Source organism: Aptenodytes patagonicus, chromosome 7 (assembly GCF_965638725.1).
Source record: "Aptenodytes patagonicus chromosome 7, bAptPat1.pri.cur, whole genome shotgun sequence".
NCBI lineage: Eukaryota > Metazoa > Chordata > Aves > Sphenisciformes > Spheniscidae > Aptenodytes > Aptenodytes patagonicus.
The window spans coordinates 30,176,267-30,199,996 of record NC_134955.1 but is presented as its reverse complement, the minus strand read 5'-3'; the positions used below and the strand labels follow the sequence as shown (position 1 = coordinate 30,199,996).

Below are 23,730 nucleotides of genomic sequence, written 5' to 3'. Positions count from 1 at the left end.
AGGGTTTTTTTTCCCCTCCCTGCCCCTTTGTCTGTCTTCTCTAAAACTTCTGTCTTATTGCAAAGGTTTCAACTGCAACTCCTGGCAACCTGGGGCTGGAATTCCCAAGCTGACATTGCTATCGACAATATTACATTTGGACTGAACTGCTTCACTGACGGTGAGCCACAAATGTTGCAGAATCCCTTAAAGAATGAGTAGCATAATCAGCATCCCACAGATCCAAGACACACACGCTCTGTTTCCCCCACAGAGTGCACACGGATCATTTGTGTTAGCTTTTCACAGCACAATGCCATTTTATCTCAGACCTACTGCAGATTGCTAGTGGAGACAATTTTTACAGTGTGTCAGTGTCTCCTAGTGCTCTTTTTTTCTCTAATCTGGGATGTCCTGTAGCACATAGTTGAGACCTGTCTGTGTGTCTTGGCAAGAAACACTGGAGTTATTCCTTAGCCCCTAAATGGAAGGATTACATCACACTGTTCTTTAGCAGTCCCTGCTGACCTATGCACCCTGGCAATTGATAGCTGAAGGGAATTTGTGGAAATCAAAGGGGAAAGTCACCATATTTTAGTGGAGGGAAGGAAGAAAATGAAGGAATAAAGTGACTCTCTGACAGTAAAGTTTAGATTATTGCAACAAGTTTGTTTTACCCTGCAAGGAGGTACATCAACTGTCACTGCCAGATACCTAATAGACATGCTTTCCTTTTCTTCATTACTGCGAACGCGACAATGTATTCCACTGCAAAATGGAGCCAGTGCTACCCTCTGAAGTATGTTAGCAAGAGCTGGATTTTCTTAGTGGGCAAGTGGAAAGAGAGGTTGGATACTTGAACCACTTGCAAATATTAGAAACTGCCTTCTTTTTATCCTTGGTGAGAAGACCTATATGCTCTGTTATAAAGGAACTGGTGAAGATGCAGCACTTGAATTGTGACTTGTGTTGCAAACAAAATGTGCATCACTGGGCCTGTGCCACTCTTCATGTGTCACCACACGCAGTATGTCAGCATTTAGGGTAATAACGTGTCCCTGCAGAGGCTAGCTGCAGCCTAACATAACATGTGGGAAGGCTTATGTCAAAACAGACGTGTTAAAAGTTCATTAACAAAAGCCCCTTTTCCCTCCCACCTTTGTCTGATTCAGTCTCCTGTTCTCTGTCCCTTTGTTCTGTGGGCACTGAAACCACCCTTCTATAAAATGCTGAGCATGCACATTTTAATTTGAAATTAAGAGGAAGAGATGTTCCTTGATGGTACTGTCATTTGTTCACTCCAGCTCCTTAACACCCCTGGCTCCCAAACACTTTGGGACCTCCATGCTAACACTTTGTTTTGAAATCTTTTGAGGAAACCGAAGGGAGTGATTCCAGATGCTCTTGTGCCAGCTGATGTGCACCCAACTGCTGGGGTTTACTGCCCTCCTGAGAGCAAATACAGCCTCCAGTTTACCTGCAGACATTTTGCTGGCTCTGGTGTAGGGATATATCCTTTGGTAAATAGGTGGGGCTTAAATGCCGCTGCAGCAGTGTTTCAGAGCTTGCCCATTAGATCGCCCAAGTTGCTCCTCATTTTCAATTAGTATAAATCGCACTGATGTCCAGGAGCAGCTGCCACTTACCCCATCTGAAGGTGTGACCCAGAGATGTGTGACTCATGCAGAAGAAAGGCATCATGAAGGAAACATGTTTCTCGGAAGCCTTGCACTTGCCACTGTTCCTTGAATCCTCTTTGCAAATTGATGTTTTCTCGCCTCTGAAAGCAACCCCCTTGCATTTGTCTTCTCATGACTTTAATTCAGTTAGGTTGCAGAGAAACCCAGCAGCTCTGTTGTGTTTTCAGTAATGAAATTATTTCTCCCTGGCAAGGAGAGGTTTCAGATGTCAGAGATGGAGCCAATTAAGATCCAAGCAGTGAATTCTTTGCATGAGGGCAGCAGGAAGGATGTATGGCAGGAAGGAAGAATTTGCTGCTTGCTAGGATGTAAATATTATTTTCTCCCTCTATTTAAATCCTGTAGTTCAATTGCTCTACAAAACCCAGTGCAGACCCCGAAAACACTGCTTGTCTGTATGCAAGCTGGGAAAGAAGGTGAGGTTTTCCATATACCTCAAAATCGAGAGGAAAGATTCAGTAAGATTTAGGAGGAAAACAAGTGGGTAGTGAGGGCAGCTCAGGGGACATCAATAAGGACAAAAACCAAACAGACCATTCTTTGGATGGCAGCTCCTGGGCAGTGACAGATGTTTTCCCTGTGAAAAAGGTGAGATGAAACCATCTTCTGGTTCGTACAATCATCTTGTATAAGATGATGTCACAGACCAGATGACATGGGTCTGGTTTGTTGTGAGAACTTTTAGGGGACAGGCATAAAGATATTTTATCATTTTAGTGAACTAGTGCCTTAATAGGAAGAGGTCTGACTATTGAATGTCTAAATATGAAAACATGGGCTGGCTCGGCAAATAGAGTGCTGATTGTTGCCTTCCTCAGTGCTTATGTGGTCACTGCTTTTACTATTACCTTTTGGTGCTCTGAGCATTATATTGTTCCAATTAAGATCACAGGTCTGTGGTCTATCAAAGTGTGCTCTACTGCCCTGACCCTAGGGATTACATTTCATTCTGTGCATCATTTACAATTTCCCAGAAGACTGGTTTATAAATGGCAAGACTGTCCAAAGAGAGCTTTTGTGTAACATCTCTCTAGTTTTTGACTTTGGAGTCCCCGACCCAGCAAAGTCTGGTTCTGTTGACCTGCCAGTCTCATTGCTTGAGGTGGATGGTGGGGGGTGGTTCAAGCCTCATTACTGCCTCATTTTGCTGATTTAAGAAGGTGTTGACTAGAAATGCAATAGATCAACCAAAGGGATGGGGAAGGGGGAAGTTGGTGCAGCTTCCTCATTCTCTGTCCCACTCCAGGACAAGCTGGAGAGGCTTCCAGGAATACTCCAACCTGCATCAGTAAGGTGAGATCTCTGAGGAGACCATGCACACTCTGAGGATCCTGTGAGGCACCTTACTCTGATTAATACTGGCCCCAGGACCGCTAAATCTTTTTTCATTACAGTCCCAGAGACAGCGAAGTAGGACTGAGTTACTTTAGCTCTTTGCCTGCAGGAGATGCCCTGTCTTTCTCCTTTACACTTCCCTCTGTCCCTTTTCAGTGTGAAAATCAACAGCATTAGCTAAATCCTGGAGAAAGGAGTCCTGTACTCTTCATATTTTTCTGATACAGGTACACCTTAATATGAATTAAGTCTTGTTCCCTTCTGTTCACTTACAGTCAACATGTTGGCTGTCAGAGGAGGAAGTGGAAGCTAAAATAGACTGGAGCACCAGCCCCTGCATCCCAGGGCTACACCATGTTCGTAGAAAATGCCACCTTACAAATTCACATCTGACAGTGCATAAAATATCAGCCTTCTAAGAGTTAATGGCTCATGTGGACAGGGTGATGCTCACCCTGTCTTGCAGTTTGTCTGCTGCTGAGCATGGAGGAGACAGAAGCTTTCTTCCAGTGCATTGAGGGTTTGAGACTGTTTGGAGAAGGAAGAAAGATTGTTTGTTTGGAAACGAGGCATTGCCTTAGGATACTCAGTTGGGATGCTGCAAAAAAATCCATGCAGACACACAGACTGACTCTCTATTTCAGAGAGTGATTTACATTCCTTTGCTCTGGCAAACATAACTTCTTGTATGTCTCTAAGTATCTGAAACTGTTGTGACCTTTGGGATTCATAATTCAGTGCAGGCCTTGGGAGACCAAGCATCTTTTCTGGCCATGCATTGTCTTTTCATTTGGTTTTCCTTCTTGTCTTTGATCCAGATCATTTGTTTTGAGTTAATTTCATTTTTCGCTGGCTTGACAACTCCATCCATTGAAGTTCTCTATCTCAGTATGAACAGAGTGTGTCAGTACAAAGCTCCCTTTTGCTTCCGTCCATCAATGTGCTTTCAGTCAGACCTGGGGGGAATATTCTCAGGAGTAAAAGCTCAGTAAGGTCTCCATGCTTCAATTAGTTATTTGGCCTTTCTGACACAGCTAACAAGGGTGTTAATTATCGCTATTTAGAGCAGTGGCTTTGCGGCAGAGATAATTGTCCAGCTGGAACTGAGTGAGCCTCTTTTGAATAGAGCATCAAACAGCTGTTAGATTCTCTCACTGGAACAAATTGAAATATTTGTAATGTTTTTCAACTAATGAAAAATGTTCAGTATTAAATTAACTGAGGGCTCATAAAATGGAAGTCTCCTTTTCCTTACAGAGACCTTCCAATCAAAGATCTGCATAAAATGGGTAATTTAACTATTGAAACAGGATGCTTGCAGATTATAAGACAAGGGTTCAGCTATTACTTTTTCTTGTTGTAAGGCAGCTTTGGTTGTGTGATGTTCTCAATGCATTCAGATGCTTTGGATCAGCAATTGCTTTGAAGTCCCTCCTCTCTGAGAAATGGCTGATTTTTAAAGGCCTGTTTCACTGGTCAGAAATGTAGCATTTTGTTCTGTGTTTTTCAAAAAGCTTTGTCCAAAGATTTACAGCTTGTGTCAAGGGTATGCTGCTGTTTCTTAACTGTGTATGTTAGTGAGACTTGTAATTTTATTTGGTATTTTGTTCTCTAAGCAAGGTCTGAGGTGCTCAAAGTTGGTTGCTGAGAGGGGAGCTATCTGTTAGGCTGGTTTACTTACCATGATGCCATTCAGAACCAAAGATAACAATTTTTGCTCTCACTCTCCTTTACAACTCCACTCGTTTGCCTGTCCAGAATTGTCACCTGCCCCTTTGACCAGCAGAGCATCAATACGTGGTATCTGTTCTCCCACACTATGTTTTTCCTGAAGTCTCTTGTGCACAGCCAGTGCAATTTGCTGGCCAAGGAGCTTATCCTGCAGGTGAGCCTGCATAGGATAACATGGAGAGCTTGTGTTGTGAAGACCCATTGATTTCAGCACAAATACAAGTAGCTAACCCAAAACATGGGCCCAAAAGAATAATAAAAAAATATGATTGTTTAAAACACCATTTCTGCCCAAGGTATTATTGTACTTGGTTCATTCATGTGATCTTTAAATTTTCTCTCTCTCTTTTCTACCATCCTCCCATCTCTCTCATCCATTCTACAAACTATTACAGGAAGACAACCAAATCATTTTGGTGGGAAGCGCCAGTACCCACGGGAGATTAGTATCCTGGATGAGCATCTTCTGAACCCCCTGGAAGAGCCCTCCCTCCCAGGTACATGATTCAGTACTGAAAACCTGTCTCTTGGCTATAAAAGGTGGCTCCCTTCCTATCATCTCCTGTGTGTGATTTGCCTGCCCTATAGCAACAGGGCAACTAAATATAATCCATCCCAAATATGTGGAGACCATGTTTGGCTATAGGGCAGCAGTTTGCTGGATCCCAACTCACCAGTCCTTAAACAGCAGGACCGCCTTAAAGAAAAGCAGAATCATTAAGTAAAGAAGCTTTAAGTAAAAGCAGAAGCTGCATGACTCAAATTCAGAGTGCACAAAAGCCAGCACAGGAGCAAAAGGTGTAGACCAGTACAGAAAGCTGGGGATAGAAAGAGATTTACTGGGACTTGGTGGGCAGTGAAGCTGAACCTAATGAGTGGAGAATAGGGGTGTAAAGATGAAGATCCAGGGAGGGGAAGTGAGGATCTGGAAATCCACTGAGGAGAAAAACTGGATTAAAAACTAGGAGAACAGGGGATACTGGGGACCAGTTTACTGATAGCAGTAGAGACTGCCACTCTGGAGGACAGATAATAACTGTGTGGGTGAGAAGAGCTGTCTAAAGGAGGGCCTGAGCGGGAGAGGTTGTACTTGAGGCTGCTTTGCTGCCAACAAATACCTGTGTGTGACTGCACCACCTCCTGAAGACTATGTCCACCTGAAATGTGACAATCTGTACTGCTGTCAGTTCCTGTTAGCTCAGGGGGCAGAGATTTCTGTAATGTAGCTAACACTCTTACCCCAATGATCCATCTACGTGTTCACAGGGTGACATCTGTTGGGAATAGTTTTGCTTGCCTTTTCCTTTAAACAAGATTAGAATTTTTCTTTCAAAAGTTTGTGATTTTTACTGCTATTTTAATCATCCAGCTCTTAAACAGTTCTACTTCTGACTCTGGCCTTGTGCATGCACTGCATCATACAGTTTTTAGATACATTATTGAATAGTTTTATTCTTAAGCCTCATCTCATTCACTGGACAAGATGGATATGTTTGGGTCTTGGACAAGGGTTGTGAAATGGAGGAGATGGTTATCTGCTGCGTTGTTGTAGAAACAAAAGAATAATGCCTAATGAGAGACAGGAAAAAATTTGCTTGGAGGAAAAGGGCCCCTACTGAAAGTGGCAAGAGGCTGTCCTCCCGACTGTTGCTGCTGCCACAGGGTTCTTGTGCAAGCCTGAGACAAGTCACTTACTTAAAACTTTCACCACCTTTCACAGATGGTCACTAGCCATAATGGCAGATGTTTTCAACTTTTATTTCTATATATATGCTTCGGTTCTCATCTGGAAAGTTGACTAATATCTCCTTGCTTCATACTGGCACTGAGAAGAGAAATCTGATAATGTCTGTGAGACACTTGGATAAACCCCTTCTCAGAAGTCCCCTCCCTCCAATTGATGGGGTTTATTTGCAGTCCATGATTTATTAAATAGCGTGCAGGAAATAAGGTGAGAGGGGAAAAAAGCAAACAGTGACTATATACAGAGCAGTAGTTGTGCTATGACTAGAATAAAGTTGGGATAATATAAGTACTCTGTGATCATATAATTAATGGTGGATCTTAGTGGATTGTATTACGAGGGAGCTGCATTGAAGTTGAACAGATAAATTTAAGTTTAGCATGTACTGGCTTTCAAGTCCTCAACACTGTAAATGCAAGTTTAAGCATTTTTTTTGTATGATTATAATAATAAGCATGTGATCAAATAAACATATTGAGTTTTAAAGCCCTGTAGATAGCATATACTGCTGCAGCATAGTCTTTCTCTTGATCATCTGTTTTTTATATAAAAATCATTAATGTTCTTTGTGAATAATAATGTGAATTTTGTTATCGAAGGATCATTAAGGAAAGATACCAACAGGAACAGTTGTTTGTTTCAATGGCACTTGCCCTTTGGTTATATAGTTCTGTGAGTTATTGCACATGTCTGAGAAATAAAGGGAAGCTCGCACCTGCCCCAACCCTTTCTGTTTTGGTCACAGGGGACACATCTGTTGTTCTCTGGTGGTTCACAACGTGTGGTGCCAGTGGTCCACATGGGCCAACTCAAGCTCAGTGCAACAGTGCCTATAGGAACAGCAATGTGTCAGTGACTGTGGAGAAAGAGGGCAGGCTCCGGGGAGTGCAAGTCTGGAGAGTGCCAGCCACAAACCGATACAGGTGAGTATTGGTGTGTGCTGGAGAGGCAGCCACGTTTAACTACTTTTTGTTTGTGGAGTTTCAGCAAGCATAACTGTGAGACCATCTGTATTGAGTGGGTGGAGGGGGCAGTGAACTGAGAGAAATAGGAGCGGTAGCTGTAAGGATCTGTGTCTGAGCTACCACAAAGCATGGACAGGTGGAGTGGTGACTTAGAAGACGTCAGAACAGGAGTGACTGTGGGCATGTGGTCAAGTGGAAGTGCTGCCATCACTTCAGTCCTGAAGCCTTGGTCTTCTAGATTTGGCTACACCAGCTCATGCTATTTACTCCTGAAGTTTCCGTCTCCAGTGCTCTGGTGTAGAGTTGGTCTATCCTCTTGAGCAGCCTTGTCTGCGTGGGTCTCAGACAAAGAATAGCCATGAGATGCTGCAGCAGGGGAGCCGGCTCTGGAGCAATGCCTGTTTGGGATTGGAGGCTGGGGAGAGCTTGCAGATGGAGTTGCTCTGGGGATGAGAAGTGTCAGATTTGCCTCTTTAACTCCTTACTTTTTCTTCCAGGATTTCTGCCTATGGAGCAGCTGGAGGAAAGGGAGCCAAGAACCACAATAAGAGGTCCCATGGCGTCTTCATCTCGGCCACCTTCCAGCTGGAGAAAGATGAGCTGCTGTACATCTTAGTGGGGCAGCAGGGGGAGGATGCCTGCCCTGGGGTGAGGGCTGCACAAGCACATGTGGGCAGAGGCTTTGCAGATATGATTCAGTGAGATTCAGTGGGTGGCTTGAGGTTTGGTGATGAAAGATAGAAATCCCAGGATCCAGCAATGAAATCCAGTCAGGAGACTGGGAAGAACCAATAAACCAAGTTAGAAAGAATCTCAAAACAAATATAAAGAACTCTGAAAAGAAAAACAATCCCAAAATGCACAAACAAATATGAAGCCCACAGGAGCTTTGCTTTAAGCTCCTGGTATTTGAAATAAGTTCTTCATCAGTTTTCTTCTGCTTATTTTAAGCAGAGAGCTAGTAGGTGAGAGTTGTGTGCTCCCTCTCTTATTTTTCCACAGCCTAGGTTTCTTTCTGTCTGCCAGGATTTCAGATAATTTAATATTATTTATGGAAGCATCCAGCAGCCTTGTGGCTGCGCTGTGTTAGATACTCTCTAAGTTTAAATACTAAGGTCTGAATCCAAAGCCTACCAAACCAATGGGAATCTTCCCACTAACTGCAGTGGCCCCTGTATTAGACATATTAATGACAAAAAGCCCACTTATGACAAACAGAAATTGGTGGCATGAATGCTTACATATGTATCTTCTAATGCTAGACCCAATGATTTGAAAATCCTTTTATCGCATAGGCTCAAAAGTTGCCTCTTTTCAGCATGAATTCTTTGGTATTGCTTCTTGTTGATATCTGAGTGCATCTCTTGTCTCCTTTCAGGGCAATCCTGAAACCCAGAAGATCTGCTTAGGGGAGTCATCTCTCATTGAAGAAGATTACAAAAAAAAAAAGGACCTGAAGGACTGGGCTGGAGGAGGTGGGGGTGGAGGAGGAGCAACCTACATCTTTAGAGTAAGTATTTCCCCTTTGCATCCTGCCTGAGCAGTGTCCAACAGAGCAACTAGCTTTCACGGTCAATCATGGCAGATGATACTTAAAAAAAGGTGATGAAAAAGGAGTCTCCCTCTCCCTCCCCTCTCTTTCCCTCTCTCCCTCCCTCCCTATCTTTCTGTCTCTCTTTGTCTTTTTGTCTTTTTAAATTCTTTATCTCTTTTCATATCCTTGATCATACTTGTCGCTGTCACTAAGCTAGCTGAACTGGTTCCTCAGTTCTTGACAGCTCAGGTCTGGAAATCACACCAGGATCCCACTTTAATAGTGGTAGCAGTCCTACCAAAAAAAACGCCAAAACCCCTGGTGTTCAGTTAAACAGTTATTTTTGTACACAGAAACACTGTGTAAAACATTTTTGTGGTGCAGTTAAGAAACAATCAGTAGCATTGCCCTGGCCTCGGGCCACTCTTCTTTGGGATGCTTTCATGCTTTTTGATGAGTTTATGTGAGTTCACATATCCAAGGGATGTGAAGTTTTTCTGATGTTTGATGGGGGGTTTTCCAGCAGAAGGATGGGATTTTCGAACCTTTGCTCATCGCAGCAGGAGGAGGAGGAAAAGCCTACCTGAAGGCTCAGGACAGCTCCCTGGATGACGTACCACTGGAGCAATTTGAGAACAGCACTGCAGTACCTGGAGTCAGTGGGAGGTCTGGGGCAGCAGGTGAGACACTAAAAACTACACAGGGTCTGAAACAGATGGCTGAATACACAAGTTGTCCTGTAGGCTTGAAGTGAGGGGCTTCTCTTTGGTCTTTTTGAGTTTTTCTGTGGCAGTAGTTGTTAGAAATATGCTGGTAGTCTGTAAAGCATGTCTTCTTATATGGTGTGTCACCAGATAAAAAGAGAATGCACAGGACAGGTGATGAGTGCTCCAGTAGAGGCTATTCCATAGGAGGGCTCCTCTCTTCTTTGAAATGATTCAGTGAAAATGATATTTGGGGGATGGAGCCCAGTCCTCCACACTGTAACCATGGCCTCGAAGAAAAGACTTTTTCCCTGTTACTCCCCTGAAACCCTAACAAGAATTATATTGCGGGAATTATACCAGAAAGGGAAACTCATTTATAATCTTGTAACAGCTGTGCCTAGAATCCATTCCTAAGAGGCAAAAATGTCCAGTGGTTCTCCATCTCCTGCTGTAATACCCTTATAGAGGGGCCACTAGAGGGAGATGAGGAAATCCAGTTTATTTTTTATTTCCCTGGGGAGCTCAGCATGTCTGAAAGCCCTAACCAGTTCTCCCAAAGGGGAGTGGTGGGCTCCTTATTTCCCTAATGCCACTAGAAATTGGTGCTAAGGTGCTGGTTATGCAGCATGTACCACAGGTTGTGCATTAGGTTTCCACTTTGTTATTATCCAAGGCGACAAGGAGCTTGTCTGTATATTCTCTTACACTTAAAGAAGGAGTTAACTTGAATGCAGGCACTTAAGAAATTAATACGGGCCAATCTCTGTCTCTTTACAGTATCTCTCCTACTTTCCTCTGCATGTGCTTCCCTGACCTGTTCTTGTTTTGTTCTCTCACTCTTTGACTGTGAAGGTGGAGGTGGTGGCTGGCAAGATGAGACTCTACTTCCTCAGGCTGGGAAGTCCCTTCTGGAAGGTGGAGAAGGGGGTCAAGCTTGTCCCCCAGCACTAGCCAAGCTCCAGTGGGCCACCTCTGGTGGCTTCGGTGGGGGAGGAGGAGCTTGTACTTCTGGTGGAGGAGGCGGAGGCTACAGAGGTAGGTCTGTTGGAGGAATAGTCATGCTGTCTAGTTTTGTACCCTTCAGAGCGCCTGCAGTTAAGGGCTAGAGCTCTCAGTGCAGAGGTACACTACTGCAGAAGATGATTCACAGATACTTCAAGCTGAATGGTATGAAACCTGCCCTACTCTCCACCATCTCTCTTTAATTGGGGAAATCAAGGTTGTAGAAGTGTTCCTGCGTGATTTAGTATTTGGAAGGTGTGCTGAATCATCCCTTCATTTGTCCCCAAGTTGCCCAGGGAAAATGTTCCATTTCTTTTTTCTGTTTAAAGCAAATATATTTTTACCTTGCTGAACTGAGAAACCTACATTGGAAAAAGTCACTTCACTAGCCTTGGTACTGGCTTGGCTGGGTCAAGTGAGCATTTATCCATCAAGGACGCTATACATATTAATCTATCCCTGGAAGGTTGCAGAATGACCCCAGGTGACAAGAGCCAGGAACGAATGCAGCCCTTCAGAGGCATCACATTTTTGCAGCATGCAGCACTGATCAGCTAGCCATACTCTTCTTTCCCCAGGGGGACATGCCTCTGATAATGATGATATCACAGCTGGTGGGCAGGATGGCATCTCTTTTGTGAACCCCATTGGAGAGATCTTCTTGCATCCCCTGGCAGGTACAATATACTACTTCTTATTCTTCTTAGTTCTTTTCTTCCTCCTTCTTCCTTCTTCCTCTCTTTTTCCTCTTTCCTGATCCCTCTCCTCCTGTGTTTGCTTTTTATGGATTTCATTCAGGCATATGTCACTCTGCAGGCCAGATCTTTAGCTGTGGTCATTTCTTTAAATACATCTATAGTGCTCTGGGACTTTTTTCCTCTCAATCTCTAAGCCAGGAGAGACACCAGTCATCAAGTTCAACTGCATATCCTCAGTCCCAGACATTTCCAGGTCAATTCACTTCAAGACCTTTCTGTTTGCTTGAGGGACCCAATCTTTTCTTCCCTCCTGGCCCCTCTAAGGTTTATGACATGTGTCCACACTGTGTTGGACTATCTGCTCTGCTGCAGAGAAGGAGAGAAGTTGTAGGTACCTGCTCTATTTTTTTTCCTTACCGGAACAATATGGGAAAAGCTAAACTAAACCCGCCTGTTGTGTTTGGTTCCTCATTCAGCCATGGAGAGTCACGGTGAGGTGGAGGTTCAGATCTATCTTAACTGCAGCCACTGCCACTCAGACAACTGTAAGCGGGACCCTGACACCAACCTGCCAGTCTGCCAATGTGAGATGGGGGCTGTGCTAGCCAACGACAACGTCACCTGCACTGGTAAGATGTGGAATTTTATCCTCATTGCATAATGTCTGTATTCTTTGTTTCGTCTCTCCTCCTGGCTTTTTTGATGGTCAAATCCCTAAGTTACAGCTGGTGGCTCCAGTGAACACTGTGTTATGAGAAATGTCAGTCAAACATATGACTGAAAATTCCTGATGTCCTTTCCTTACACGCTGAGCTGCATCTCTATCAACATCTCCAAAATTCAGGTTTAGATTAGGTAGGAGGTAAAATATCTGTAAAGAGACACAGTGTAAATTTCCTGAATGGGCACAGTGTATCAGATATTTAAGCATCAATACCTTTCCGGTATAACATACCACCTACTGGTGAGTTATTTAAGCCACAAATTACTTCCTTCCACAGCAGGTTCCCACTGTGCCTGTTCAGCTGATGTCTGGTATTCACTGTTATTTCCTGACACAGTCTCTTGCAACTCCAAAGCATCAAGACTGTAGAGTTTCATCTTGGTAGCGGTGGTGTTACCCATTAATAAAAAACTGGAGAATGGATAAGCAGTCTGTGTTTTATCAGTTAGTTTGTTATCTTCACAATGTTTTTAAAATTATTTAGGTATTTTTATAACCTCCAGGGCTGTAGAGGGATTTGCTGTAATTTTTATAAGATGGTCTGGCTGTGATCTCTGTATTGTTTTCTGAAATGGGAGCAACCTTGAGAGGGATGCTTTACAGTTTTCTGATTAATGCACCTCTATTTTTTTTTCCAGTGCCCCAGCGTCCTATCCCAGAGGGACACCTTCCTCTCCCACTCCTTCTAGCTGTGGTGGCTGTGATTGTGGTGCTTGGAATGATCCTCTCTTGTGGCAGCCTATCTATCAGTAAGAAACACTTACTCCTTATCACCCTTTGACTTGGCTTTTCCCAGTTAAATTAGACAAAAAGAGACTATCCAACCACATGCTACTACTTTTAATACTTGGAGCCAGAGTGTTGTGGTCTCCCAAATGGATGAGAGGGACAGGGAGAAAGAAGTCATAGGAAACATCACCACCCCACAGTTAGGCACAAGCATAATCCCAAAGGGCAAGAACTGCTCTGTTCTGGTATTTGCTACAGAGAAAAGAGCTTGCAAAGCCCTCTTAGCAGGCATTTCTTTAGCAGCCACTGCTATATACGCTGAAGTCAGTCTGTAATTAAACATATAATTAATTCAGGGAGATGGTATGCTTTTTGGGATTCGATGCCAGCAAGGTGTCTTGTGGAGCAGCCTTTCCTCAGCCAAGGTACAAAGAAGCAGAGGAAACCTAAGTTGCTCCCAGGTGATTAGGACTCTGTAGGACTAAGACTGCATATCCAGTATTAAATCACTACAGAGCATGGAGAAGAGTGTGATACTGGTAAGCTAAAGATACTTCTTGAGTATTTATAATTACGGAGTTGGTTTCTTTCTGTTCTGTGTGGCCAGCATTGTGTTTTCTCTCCAGGTGTTGTCTTGTTTGTGCATTTTTATTTGTCTCCCCACCCCCAGTTTATCACCTTAAGAAGCAGCAGCTGGAAGGAGCCAGAGCAGGACTGCAGAGCCCAGAATATAAACTGAGCAAAATCCGCACATCAGCCATCATGACAGATTACAACCCCAACTACTGCTTTGCAGGGAAGGCCGCCACTCTGAGTGAGCTGAAGGAGATCCCACGGAAGAACATCTCTCTGCTTCGGTAAGGCTTGCAGCAGGGGTTGCTCTCTGGCACAGGACAGGAAATGCAGCCTGAAGCAAAGGCAGAGGTAGGGCTCACATGCTTGTTTTACTCATCATCAAGTATCCAGGACAAGAAAACGAGGGCCACCTGTCTGACTAACTGGAAAGCACGTAGTCCAAGCCAGCCAAAACATGACAGATGTGACACTTACTATGTTCTCGAAGATATTTTGATTCCATAAAGTTCTCAAGCAGAAGTATAAGTTCATGAGTCTCCTGTTCCATGTTCCCACACAAAGCATAGGGCATTTCGCCTCTGTGTTTTTATATGATGTCCTGGATTACACTTGCCACCTGGTAGTAACTCCCTTCCAAATCTGTAGCAGTATTTCTTTTTCAGCATTTCCTGTCACAAGGAAATTTCCTGTCACAAGGAAATACATGCTAGGTTGCTCTTCAGCTCCATGCCATCCAGATGATATTGAACAAAGTTATGTAAACTTTAGAAGGAAAAACTTGATCGTTCTTATGTGCTGTCTTACACCATCTCCTGAAGACATCAGCTTGCAGCTACCTTATTCTGTTGTTCTCCAGTTCTTTCTTGCCTTGCTATTGCCATACTTGGTGATAGGACCCTAGGATTGAGCAGGCTGCTTTATTTGTTCAGAACCATTAAGGATCCAATCTCCCTGCTTTAGTGACAGTGACAGAAAATACTGAGAAGTTATTTTCAGATGCTTTGAGATTAAAACAAAACTCTGTTGTTGATTCCATCTCTTACAGCAGGTTCTATTCCTGTTCTTGGACTGGATGAAGAGAAGAGCTCAGCCAGTGCTAGATCCGGGGACATAGTAACATCTGTTCTCTCTTTTTTTCTTCCAGGGCACTAGGACATGGTGCATTTGGTGAGGTTTATGAGGGGACCGTGGTAGGCATTGCAGGGGATCCCAACCCTCTTCAAGTGGCTATCAAGGTCAGTACCCACAAATTTCTTATACAACAATAACTGCCCATAAGAGCCATATTATTTTATTACTATTCCAGTTGGAGAGTCACATTCATCACATGCATAATGACATATGCATGTGTGTGAGGTAGGTTTCCACACATTGCTGCATCCGGGAATTATAAACTGATTTTTAAGCTGTATGGCGCTAGCATCAGGTTGAAAGTGAAGCATCTGTCTTGTTTGCTGCATGCCTAATGGCTGTAAGTTGTGATCTAACTAGGAGGAGAATCTAAAAAGGGCAATCTCTTTTGTAAACTCCATTCCCGTTGCTCAGGAGAGATAGAATCAATGCCCTCAGATGGGAAGTTGTGTGAATTAGTCACCTGGAGACTGCATAATATGATTAGTTAAAATAAAATAACAAATTCTCTATCAACATAAATAAATGTAGCTCCCTTGAAATCAGCACAGAACCATCAGTTCACCCCAGCAGAGAATCTGCCACAATGGCTTTTCTGCCACAATGATTTTTATAGATCTGAGTAGCCAAGAAAAAAAGGAACTTAAGGGGAAAAAAATAGCAACAAGCAGACATTTTGGGGGCATTGCGGACTAGAAGGGGATTTCTAAATCTTGTATAAAGAAAAGAAAGCCCTGGCAAATATTAGTGTGAAGCATTTATGTGACAGCAAACAGTAAACATTTATAGTAATGTTTATATATATTACTTCTGCATTTCAGTGGTTTTGAGTGCTTTCTCCTAAGTTTTTCACATAACATTACCATATTTAAAAATTTGTATTGTTTCTCAATTACATTTCCTTTATACTGAGAGTAGTGTTTGTCTACCATATGTGAAACTTCCAGGTAGTCTCTTAGTATTGCAGTGTTAAATACACTGCTGTGAATATATATTGTGATATCATGCTAATTTCGATGACATTAATGGCAGGAGATAACAGGCTGGTTTTCTGAGAAATTACTGCTGTTGCCTCAGGATTTGTCAGTTACTCAGCCCAGAAGTTAGAGATGCTCATAGCCTGCTTTTGTTCTTTTATAAGCTTGTGACTCAGAGAACCGACTCTACTTCTATGAGTTCAGCGCAAAACGTAGATTTCATTAATAAAAAGAAGTTCTATTGTTATTCGTCCTGTCTTTCAAAACCCTCTTTAAAAAAGAAAAAAAGTGAAAGGATCATGCACTATGGCATTTTGTTATAACTTCCCTGTGCCACTGAACGAATGTGCATGAAAACCCAGAGCAGACACTAGCAAGCAGTTGTAACAGCCCAACCCAGTTTCACAGTCCAGACTGGAGGAAGCACCACAGCACAGTGGCAAACAGAAGTAGATCGGCATGTTGTTCAGTTGTGATAACCCAGTGAGGATGTCACCGGTTTTGCAAGTCTTAGCAATGATGGCTACTTGTTAGGGCCCTGTCTGCCCGCCTGCCCCCTTGTTCACCCAGTTCCCTGTAAAGTGAACACCCTGAACATCATTAAAAGGCTGCTTTTCTCCCTGGCTGGAAACTGGTAGAGTGTCCATGGGGCCCAAGCTGTGGCTGTGCTCACCTTGCTCTATGATGGAGCGTATCAGTCCTGATCTGACTTTGCAGAAGAAGCAGGTGCAGACTGGGAATAAATTAAAAAATATATTTGCAACATACTCCACATATTGTTTGTGAGTATTCCACCAATTTAATAGATCATCTGCACTGTCGTGTGTGAAGCAATCACTTATTTGAGATAGCAAAATGCAACCCTGTCTTCTGTATCCCACACTGCTGATGACAAGAATTGTTTCCATGCCAGCCTCACGACGCTGAGCAGTAAACGTCCCACCTCTCTGCGTGCAGTTTGGCAGTGGGCACTACACACAGCTGTGGCCAAACCATCCTGTAATGTTAAAACAGTGGGCACAGTAGCAGGCGTTGCTTCTACTGCTGCCTGCGCTCTCAATTCATGTTTATCAGCGGCAGATGCTGTCCAAATCTGCTGGCAGGAGAGAAAGCTGTAAGGCCACGTGACACAATTATTTAAATCATGTGACTGTACGTGTCGTACGACATGGAAGCATGTGTTGCAACGTGGACATATAGAAAAGGGAGAATAAATTAACACCTGTCATTTTAAAGTGCTTACTAGATTTGTAATTCCCCAGCTAATGCCTTTCTTGATGTGTACCTGAAGCTATTTTGCTCCAGAACACTGCATATAGTTAAATGCACACAAAAAATCTCCAAGTAGGTCACCAGTTTCCTATTCTAACTTTAACTACCAAATGGGTCACGTGCAGTCCAATAAACTGGGCACTGAAAAGATGAGGCCCTCCTCGTAGGTTCCTGAAGTCATTCACGTGTTACATGCTTGTTCTTTTCTGTTTTTTTTCTTTTTTCCTTTGGTGGTCACCTAAATGTTCTCAATTCTTTGGTGGGGTGGTCCTCACCGTCTTTACTTCTCAACAGACCCTGCCAGAAGTCTGCTCTGAGCAGGATGAGATGGATTTCCTGATGGAAGCATTGATTATCAGGTATAGTTTAAGGTTTTTATACTGACGGTGGGCAGGGGGAGAAGGACTAATTCAGGTAATAAGAATTATTAATCCACTTGCTTGGGTTTGGAAAAGAAATCCAGCCTTATTTTTCACCAGATGGCATTTTAGTAGCATATGAGTTACTGGTTTCAGCTACTTGTTCATCTCAAATAAAGTAACTGAGGTTATTTTGTTGCACATGTGTTGTGGTTTAATGCCAGTAGGCAGCTCAGCACCACGTAGCAGTGGGATGGGGAAGAGAATCAATAAAAAATTCTGCTGGTCATGTTCAGAGGACTAAAAAGGCACAACATTTTTGTACAAACATGTTCTGCGTTTGAAGTGTTTTCCTTTTCAAGGAATCCCATTGCCATTTTACTAAGTATAAATCATATCCTGAAGCCCTTGCTAAAACAAATTTTCAATGATGAAATGGAAAGCAATAGGAAAGCTAAAGTTTAGAGCCACCTGTGCAGTGACTCAGAGGTTCAGCCTCTGCAAGACCAGCAACAAGGTGGTACAACACAGGCTTTGTGCCAGGGAGGTAAGTTTTTAGGTTTGGATGCTAGGGCTTAAACTATATTATCTCTTGCAAATAAGAGAGTTTTTATAAGAGCAAGTTTGGCAGCTGAAGAAGGAGAAAGTGTGAAAAGCTTTTCCCATTGTGGCTTTCAGGCAGTAGCTAAGCATACATGCAGCCTTTTTGCTTTTTCTATTTGTAGAACTGTTTGCCATAAGTGTGTGCTTTTTGCAGTGAAGGTCCTGGGCTTTTACCCTTTTTTTGCACAAAAATAGCTGAGTGAGACACTCTGAAACCTGTGTAGGGATAAGAGTGAATATGGCTCTGCGTGTGTAGCTTGCACAGGTGGAACACAGCCCTTCTCCCAGTGTGGCCACTTCTCTTAGATGTGTTCTGGCTTTTGATGTCTTTGCAAGCTTGGCAGGACCTTTATAGGGTCTCATCTGCACAACAGTGGGGGGTCAGATTATAAGATCTGTAAAACCTGCCTGGAAAAGATAACAGACAGCCATTCCTATTACCACCTGTACTTTAAGTACTCCAGTCTTGGAATTTACTTCATTAACCCAAATCCATAAGCTTAAAACAGTAGTATAGTCAAGGGTGACTTTAAAATAACAGTATAGTCAGGGTTGATTGTAAGTGATCAGAATTTAGGCATTTTTAATTTGTGCAACATGAAGTTCCTCTTCTCATTGTCTGGCCCAGCTTATACCTAGATCCTGTTTTTCTGCTATTAAAGCATGAATGTCATGACATAGTGCTGCTTCCTAAAGTCTGCAAGAACCTTGGCAGCTGAACAGGAGGTTAACACTGATGTATGTTTTTTTAAAGAGCAATTTCAATCAGAGTGCTTTGATTCACTTAGTAGCACATGACCCTTTCTCTTCCTCAACTTCCTTTCCATTTTTAGTTCCTGTATTATCCAGGTAATCACCATCCAAGGGAAGATGCTGCTTTCTAATGACTGAGTCTTAGTAAGCTTCTTGACAGTCTCAGTTTTCTTTTGTTAGAGGCAGAAAGCCATCACATAAGCAGCTGCTGCAGTAGGTATTAGCTGAGCCCCTCTTCAGCAGACTAGATACTGAACTGAGTCCACCAAACTAGACAGCAGTATATTTAAAATAACTAATGCTGAATTAAAATCCCCACTGGTCAGGATTTTGTTTCACAAATGCCAATAATATTTGCATATTTGAAGTGCTTAGCTTTCTTTCCCCTCTCACGTCACCCCCATGTTTCAGTCAGTGTGTCCATTAAATTCTCTCTTCACAGACAGGAGGCTCTGCTTTACTTTCAGCTTTTCATACCTTCTGTTGAAAGGTTTTCACGGGCAAAGCCAGGCATAACCCTGATCTTGGGGCTGTCATAATCAGAGAGGCATTTTGATATGGCTGAAGTAGGAATTTGTTTGGTAACTTGCACTGCATCAGGATTTGCTTCAATCCAGGTTGTCAAAGCTCAAGGCACAGTGAGTGTGATGGATGCTGGCCAGGTGCTAATGCTGTCTTTCTCTTTCATGTTGCTGTGATCTTGGCTTTCAGTAAGTTCAATCACCAAAATATCGTGCAGTGCATCGGTGTTAGCCTACAGACGCTGCCTCGCTTCATTCTGCTTGAGCTCATGGCTGGAGGAGATATGAAGAGCTTTCTTCGGCAGAATCGACCCAGGGTGGTGAGATAACTTCCCTGCTAGGCTTGTGGTTGATTTTAGTACAACTGTTTGTATTTTTTTTATGAATTGGATAAAGGCACTGAAGCCAAGCAGGGCTGTGTATGTGTCTCAGCTCCTACAAACTTCTGGATACATACGTCTGTTTGTTTGATGTAAGCAGATGTCAGTGAAAGCAAATGAAAGCAGTGCCAGAACTCCAGTCTATTAGTAGCTGAGGAGGAAAGAGTAAAATCCTGTCCTGCCATTCCAGAGTTCTCTGTCAGCTGAACTACAAATTAAGGGGCTTTCCTTCCTCAATGTCTGCCTTGTTTTCTGTGCACTGTGATGGTGTGTGAGGAGCTGAAGTTGTAACAGTGATGTGCAGTAATGGGAATTTGTAGCACTAGGTCCTCAGCAGGTGTGTATCAGCACCATATGGAGATGCGCAAATTTATACTAGTTGAAGAGCTGAGCCTGCATGTAGCACTGTGACAGGGATTTAAATCAATGCAAATGAAATTATCAAGTCAAATATTTTTGTTTAAAAAAACCCCACCTTTACAAAAAGCTGTCATGAGGGTTTCTGCAAATTACCTCTGATTTCTAATACTGTATTGATGCCAAGCAAGTACAGTGAATATTTGGAATTAGTTGCAGTGTTCTTATAATGAATAGCTGATTCCAGATGTGTGTTCTTGCTTCTTAACAGTGTGATCCTGGGCACTTCTGTTAAATAAGTATATATCTCTGCTTGAGTGGAGACTTCAAAAAAAAAAAGAAGAGTTAGGCCTGATTCTACGTTATTTCTTGTTGTATTGAGGTGCCTATGCTGGCTGCCTACAGGGGCAGGAGGAGGCTGAGTGGTGCCTCATGTACTCCCTACACCACATGATGCAGTTGCACAGCTTCTCCTCCACGCGCGCATACACCTCAGATAGTTATGACAATATAGCTTCATGTGTTTATACTCCTATGCTGGTATTAACATGTTGTTAAAAGATCAGGCTTAATCCCTTCCTCATGCAGGAGTAAATATACTAATTAAATGCACTTACAGTGGTATAACAGAACCCAGATGGAGGAGTTTGTATATCTTTATTTTTGGCATTTATAGGGAAAGTGGTACAATTTCTGAGAGTAGATAAAGTCTGTGGGCAGCAGAGAATAATAAATACTCTTATTTGAATATTATGTATAGTTGTAGTGTAAAGAACAGTTATTTTTTAAATATCATGTGAAAACAAACCTGCTGCTGTGTTAGCAGGTACAATATTTGTATAGCAAATACAATATTTGAAGTCCCCTTAGTACTCAAAAAAATGTCACTGTACACCTTTTCTGAAAACAGAACTAGCCCCACCATTAATGTATTTCACGACAAGTTTCCTTGGCTGCAGAGAAAATGCATGTCCCTCAGTCTTCTGACAGAGGGATCCCAGAGCAGAGATAAGGTCTGGAAGTCTGTGGTTCTATTTCTCCTCCTTGCTCTTAATTTCCTCTCCAGAAATGCCTACTTTATAACTATAATAATTCTCCCTGGCAGATGTCCAAGAGCTTTGTACAATAATTTGCCTAGCCAATAAAAATAGTGCTCAGTGGCTGTAGTGTATGTTATGTGGTTTGAGCATGAGGAATTACAGCAATAACAGCATCCAGAAACAAAAGCAGCCTTAAAAAGAACAATTTATTTGATATCTCTCGGGCTTTTGATCAGCGGTGTAGTAATTTCTCCCCACCCTTCCTGAGAGCAATACAGAAGTTCCTGGAGAAACACCAAAGAAATCTCCCTATGGGGAAATAAATGATGGGATGAAAATAAGCAGGGCTCCTGGAGAAAGACTTCTTTATTGTTCTCAGTTAGGGAAGCGCAGATGGTGAAGGGCTAGCACCAGTCCCGGAGTCCTGTGGTAAAGCATCCATTTTTTGCATACTGCTCCTGAGGGTAATCTCTGTCCTTCCGCAAGAATGGATAAGCTGATGAATGCTGACTGCTGGTGCAGAGGTGTGCACTCGTGCATCTTCGCTCTCTCTCTGAGTTCATGTGCTAATTTCTGTTGATAATTTATCAACTCACTCTTTAAAAGTGCGTGGGGTTTTTTCTCTCCCATCTCACCTTTTAAACCTGCTTGTCTTGATTTCACAAAGTCCAACACCAGTAGGGAATAGTTCTCTCCCACCCCCTTTACTAGGTTATTCAGGCCAGGCCATAAATCTCTCGCCAGCTTGCACTCATGCACTGTGCTCAGGAGAAATGAAATTTTCTGGAAGTTTTTTGGCTTAAATAAGAGTTTACTCATTTTCTAACTCTTTACTTTGATCTGCTTATGTTCCTCTTTGCTCCTGACTCATTTAACCCTCCCCCACCCTGTATGTATATCTCTCTCTTTCCCTTCTTCTGCCCTTCGCTGATTATCCCCTGCCTGAAATATATTCTTCTACTCCACTGTTCTTCCCTTACCATTTTCTGTGTGTCCTTTTCCAGAACCAACCATCCACGCTAACAATGCAGGACCTGCTGAACATAGCTAGGGATATTGCCTGCGGCTGTAAATATCTGGAAGAGAATCATTTCATCCACAGGTGAGGAGAAACAGTCCCTTCTGATGTATCTCAAGGTGTGTGAAGCTCACACAGTTTCTATTTGCAGTGGATTATACAGACCTAATCTCCAGCGGGGAGACAGAGATTTCCTCTACCAGTGCAGGCCTGTGCTTAGATGTCCGGGCTGGTCTCACTGGTTTTTGGTAGGAGTTAGGCTCTGCACTGCTGGGGACAAAGGAATCTTCTGTTCGCAGTGAACATTTTCAAGTGTTAATTTTCAGGTGCCTACAATGTAGACACATTTGAGATTAGCCCCGTAGTCCACTAGATGGTAGTGTCACTCTGTGTTAGCTTGTAAGACAATAAGGTATCATTTCTCTCTTTTCTGATCTCCTGGTCTTGACTTAATGTTTTCCCTATCCCATCAGCACAGGACATCCCATCATAGTTGAGCCATTGACTAGAGAAGGGTAGAAGAGGGACAATAGGAGGTAAAAACACAACTCTAAGGCTTCCTTCTCAGCTCAGCAGCTGACCTGCTGTGTAGTCTTGGGGAGCCCATATTTGTCTGTTCACACCTCTTTTTCCTCTTTTGTAGAGCAAAAAAATGTTGATATGGCAGGCTTCAAATAAGAATAAAATATTATAGAAGAGGTAAAGGTTACTATAGGTAGCCTTTTAAAATTCCCAGTTGGATATTGGACTCCTTTGCTTCTGATTGAGTTGTTTCAGCTCATGTTCATGTTCAGTTGCATAGCGTGCAACTGGATTCCTTCCTGAGTATGAACTCCATGCTGAGTTCAGCCCTTGTGTGTAAAGGAAAGGAGAGGCCTGCACACAAGAGGGTCACACAGGCTCTAACTAAACCGACGTGCAGCCTGGAGTTATGCAAGTAGACAACTGATTCACGCGCGTGCACAAGCATGTGTACGTATGCATGACATTGCACAGAGCAAAGAGGCAGAGCTAGGAAAGAGTGAGTAGAGACTGGAGAAGCTGAGGGAAACGAGTGGCAAGCAGCAATCAGTGCAAAAAGCCATGAGACTGAGATATGGGATATGTTATGGCTTTATGATTAGAGCTTCTGAGACAGTTTTCAGTCTCCTTTGTATTGGAACAGTAAATAAGTTCCTTTGAAAAAAAAAAAGATTAGAGTTTTCTGTCATTAAAAAAGAGCAGTAAGAGCATGCAACAAGTTTTCACTCTTGGATCTCTTAATAAGTACATGACAGGATCAGTATTCTAATTGGAAACTTCAGAGTTAATCGCTACAGCATTATTTTTAAAAAAATCCTTACTGTAATAGTAATATCCTTCATCAACCTCCACCCACCCTGATCTGTGGAATTTATGATAAGGGCCAATTTTTGCTTGTGCTGCAAGAAGTCCAATAGAAAACAGAAATTTTCTCCACAAGCATTTTATAAAACCAATTTTCATTTCTCCTGTCAGGTAGATGTTCCCTGGTTTTCTTATCACATGTCACTGAGCCCAGCAGTCATCACATAAAGCTTCTAATATTTATGTTAACAAATGGACAGGCCAGCTGTTATTGCTCAGGACCAATCTCCATTTCAGAAGAGAAATGGAAGAAACTAGTGCTTGACTTTTTTAACAGCAGCATATCACTTTTAAAAAAAAACCCTCTGGGTCAGTTTTTGCATTGTTTGATCTCTAGTATAAGCAACCTGGGAATGGACTTGTTTTGTTTTAGCCAACAATTCAGGAAATTGGTATAGAAGGAATTTCATTCAGGTTCTGTATTAGTATTTTGTTAGTGATGTCAGTATTACTTAGAGTGGGTTGGGAAGGGAAGGAGGTTATCATTACAGATAACAGGTATCCTAGGG

General features: G+C 42.7%; 1 protein-coding gene across 1 annotated transcript in view; it reads left to right on the top strand.

Moving 5' to 3' along the window:
• LTK (leukocyte receptor tyrosine kinase) overlaps positions 1 to 23,730 on the top strand; it is a 95,612-nt gene that overhangs the window by 66,516 nt on the left and 5,366 nt on the right. Inside the window, exons 10-24 of the mRNA XM_076343516.1 lie at positions 66 to 160; positions 5,141 to 5,242; positions 7,235 to 7,412; positions 7,952 to 8,102; positions 8,833 to 8,964; positions 9,512 to 9,668; positions 10,548 to 10,730; positions 11,276 to 11,374; positions 11,872 to 12,024; positions 12,758 to 12,868; positions 13,519 to 13,705; positions 14,569 to 14,659; positions 17,099 to 17,163; positions 19,231 to 19,360; positions 21,822 to 21,919. Of these exons, the coding sequence (XP_076199631.1) occupies positions 66 to 160; positions 5,141 to 5,242; positions 7,235 to 7,412; positions 7,952 to 8,102; positions 8,833 to 8,964; positions 9,512 to 9,668; positions 10,548 to 10,730; positions 11,276 to 11,374; positions 11,872 to 12,024; positions 12,758 to 12,868; positions 13,519 to 13,705; positions 14,569 to 14,659; positions 17,099 to 17,163; positions 19,231 to 19,360; positions 21,822 to 21,919 (1,932 nt within the window). The remainder of the gene's footprint in view (positions 1 to 65; positions 161 to 5,140; positions 5,243 to 7,234; positions 7,413 to 7,951; positions 8,103 to 8,832; positions 8,965 to 9,511; positions 9,669 to 10,547; positions 10,731 to 11,275; positions 11,375 to 11,871; positions 12,025 to 12,757; positions 12,869 to 13,518; positions 13,706 to 14,568; positions 14,660 to 17,098; positions 17,164 to 19,230; positions 19,361 to 21,821; positions 21,920 to 23,730) is intronic.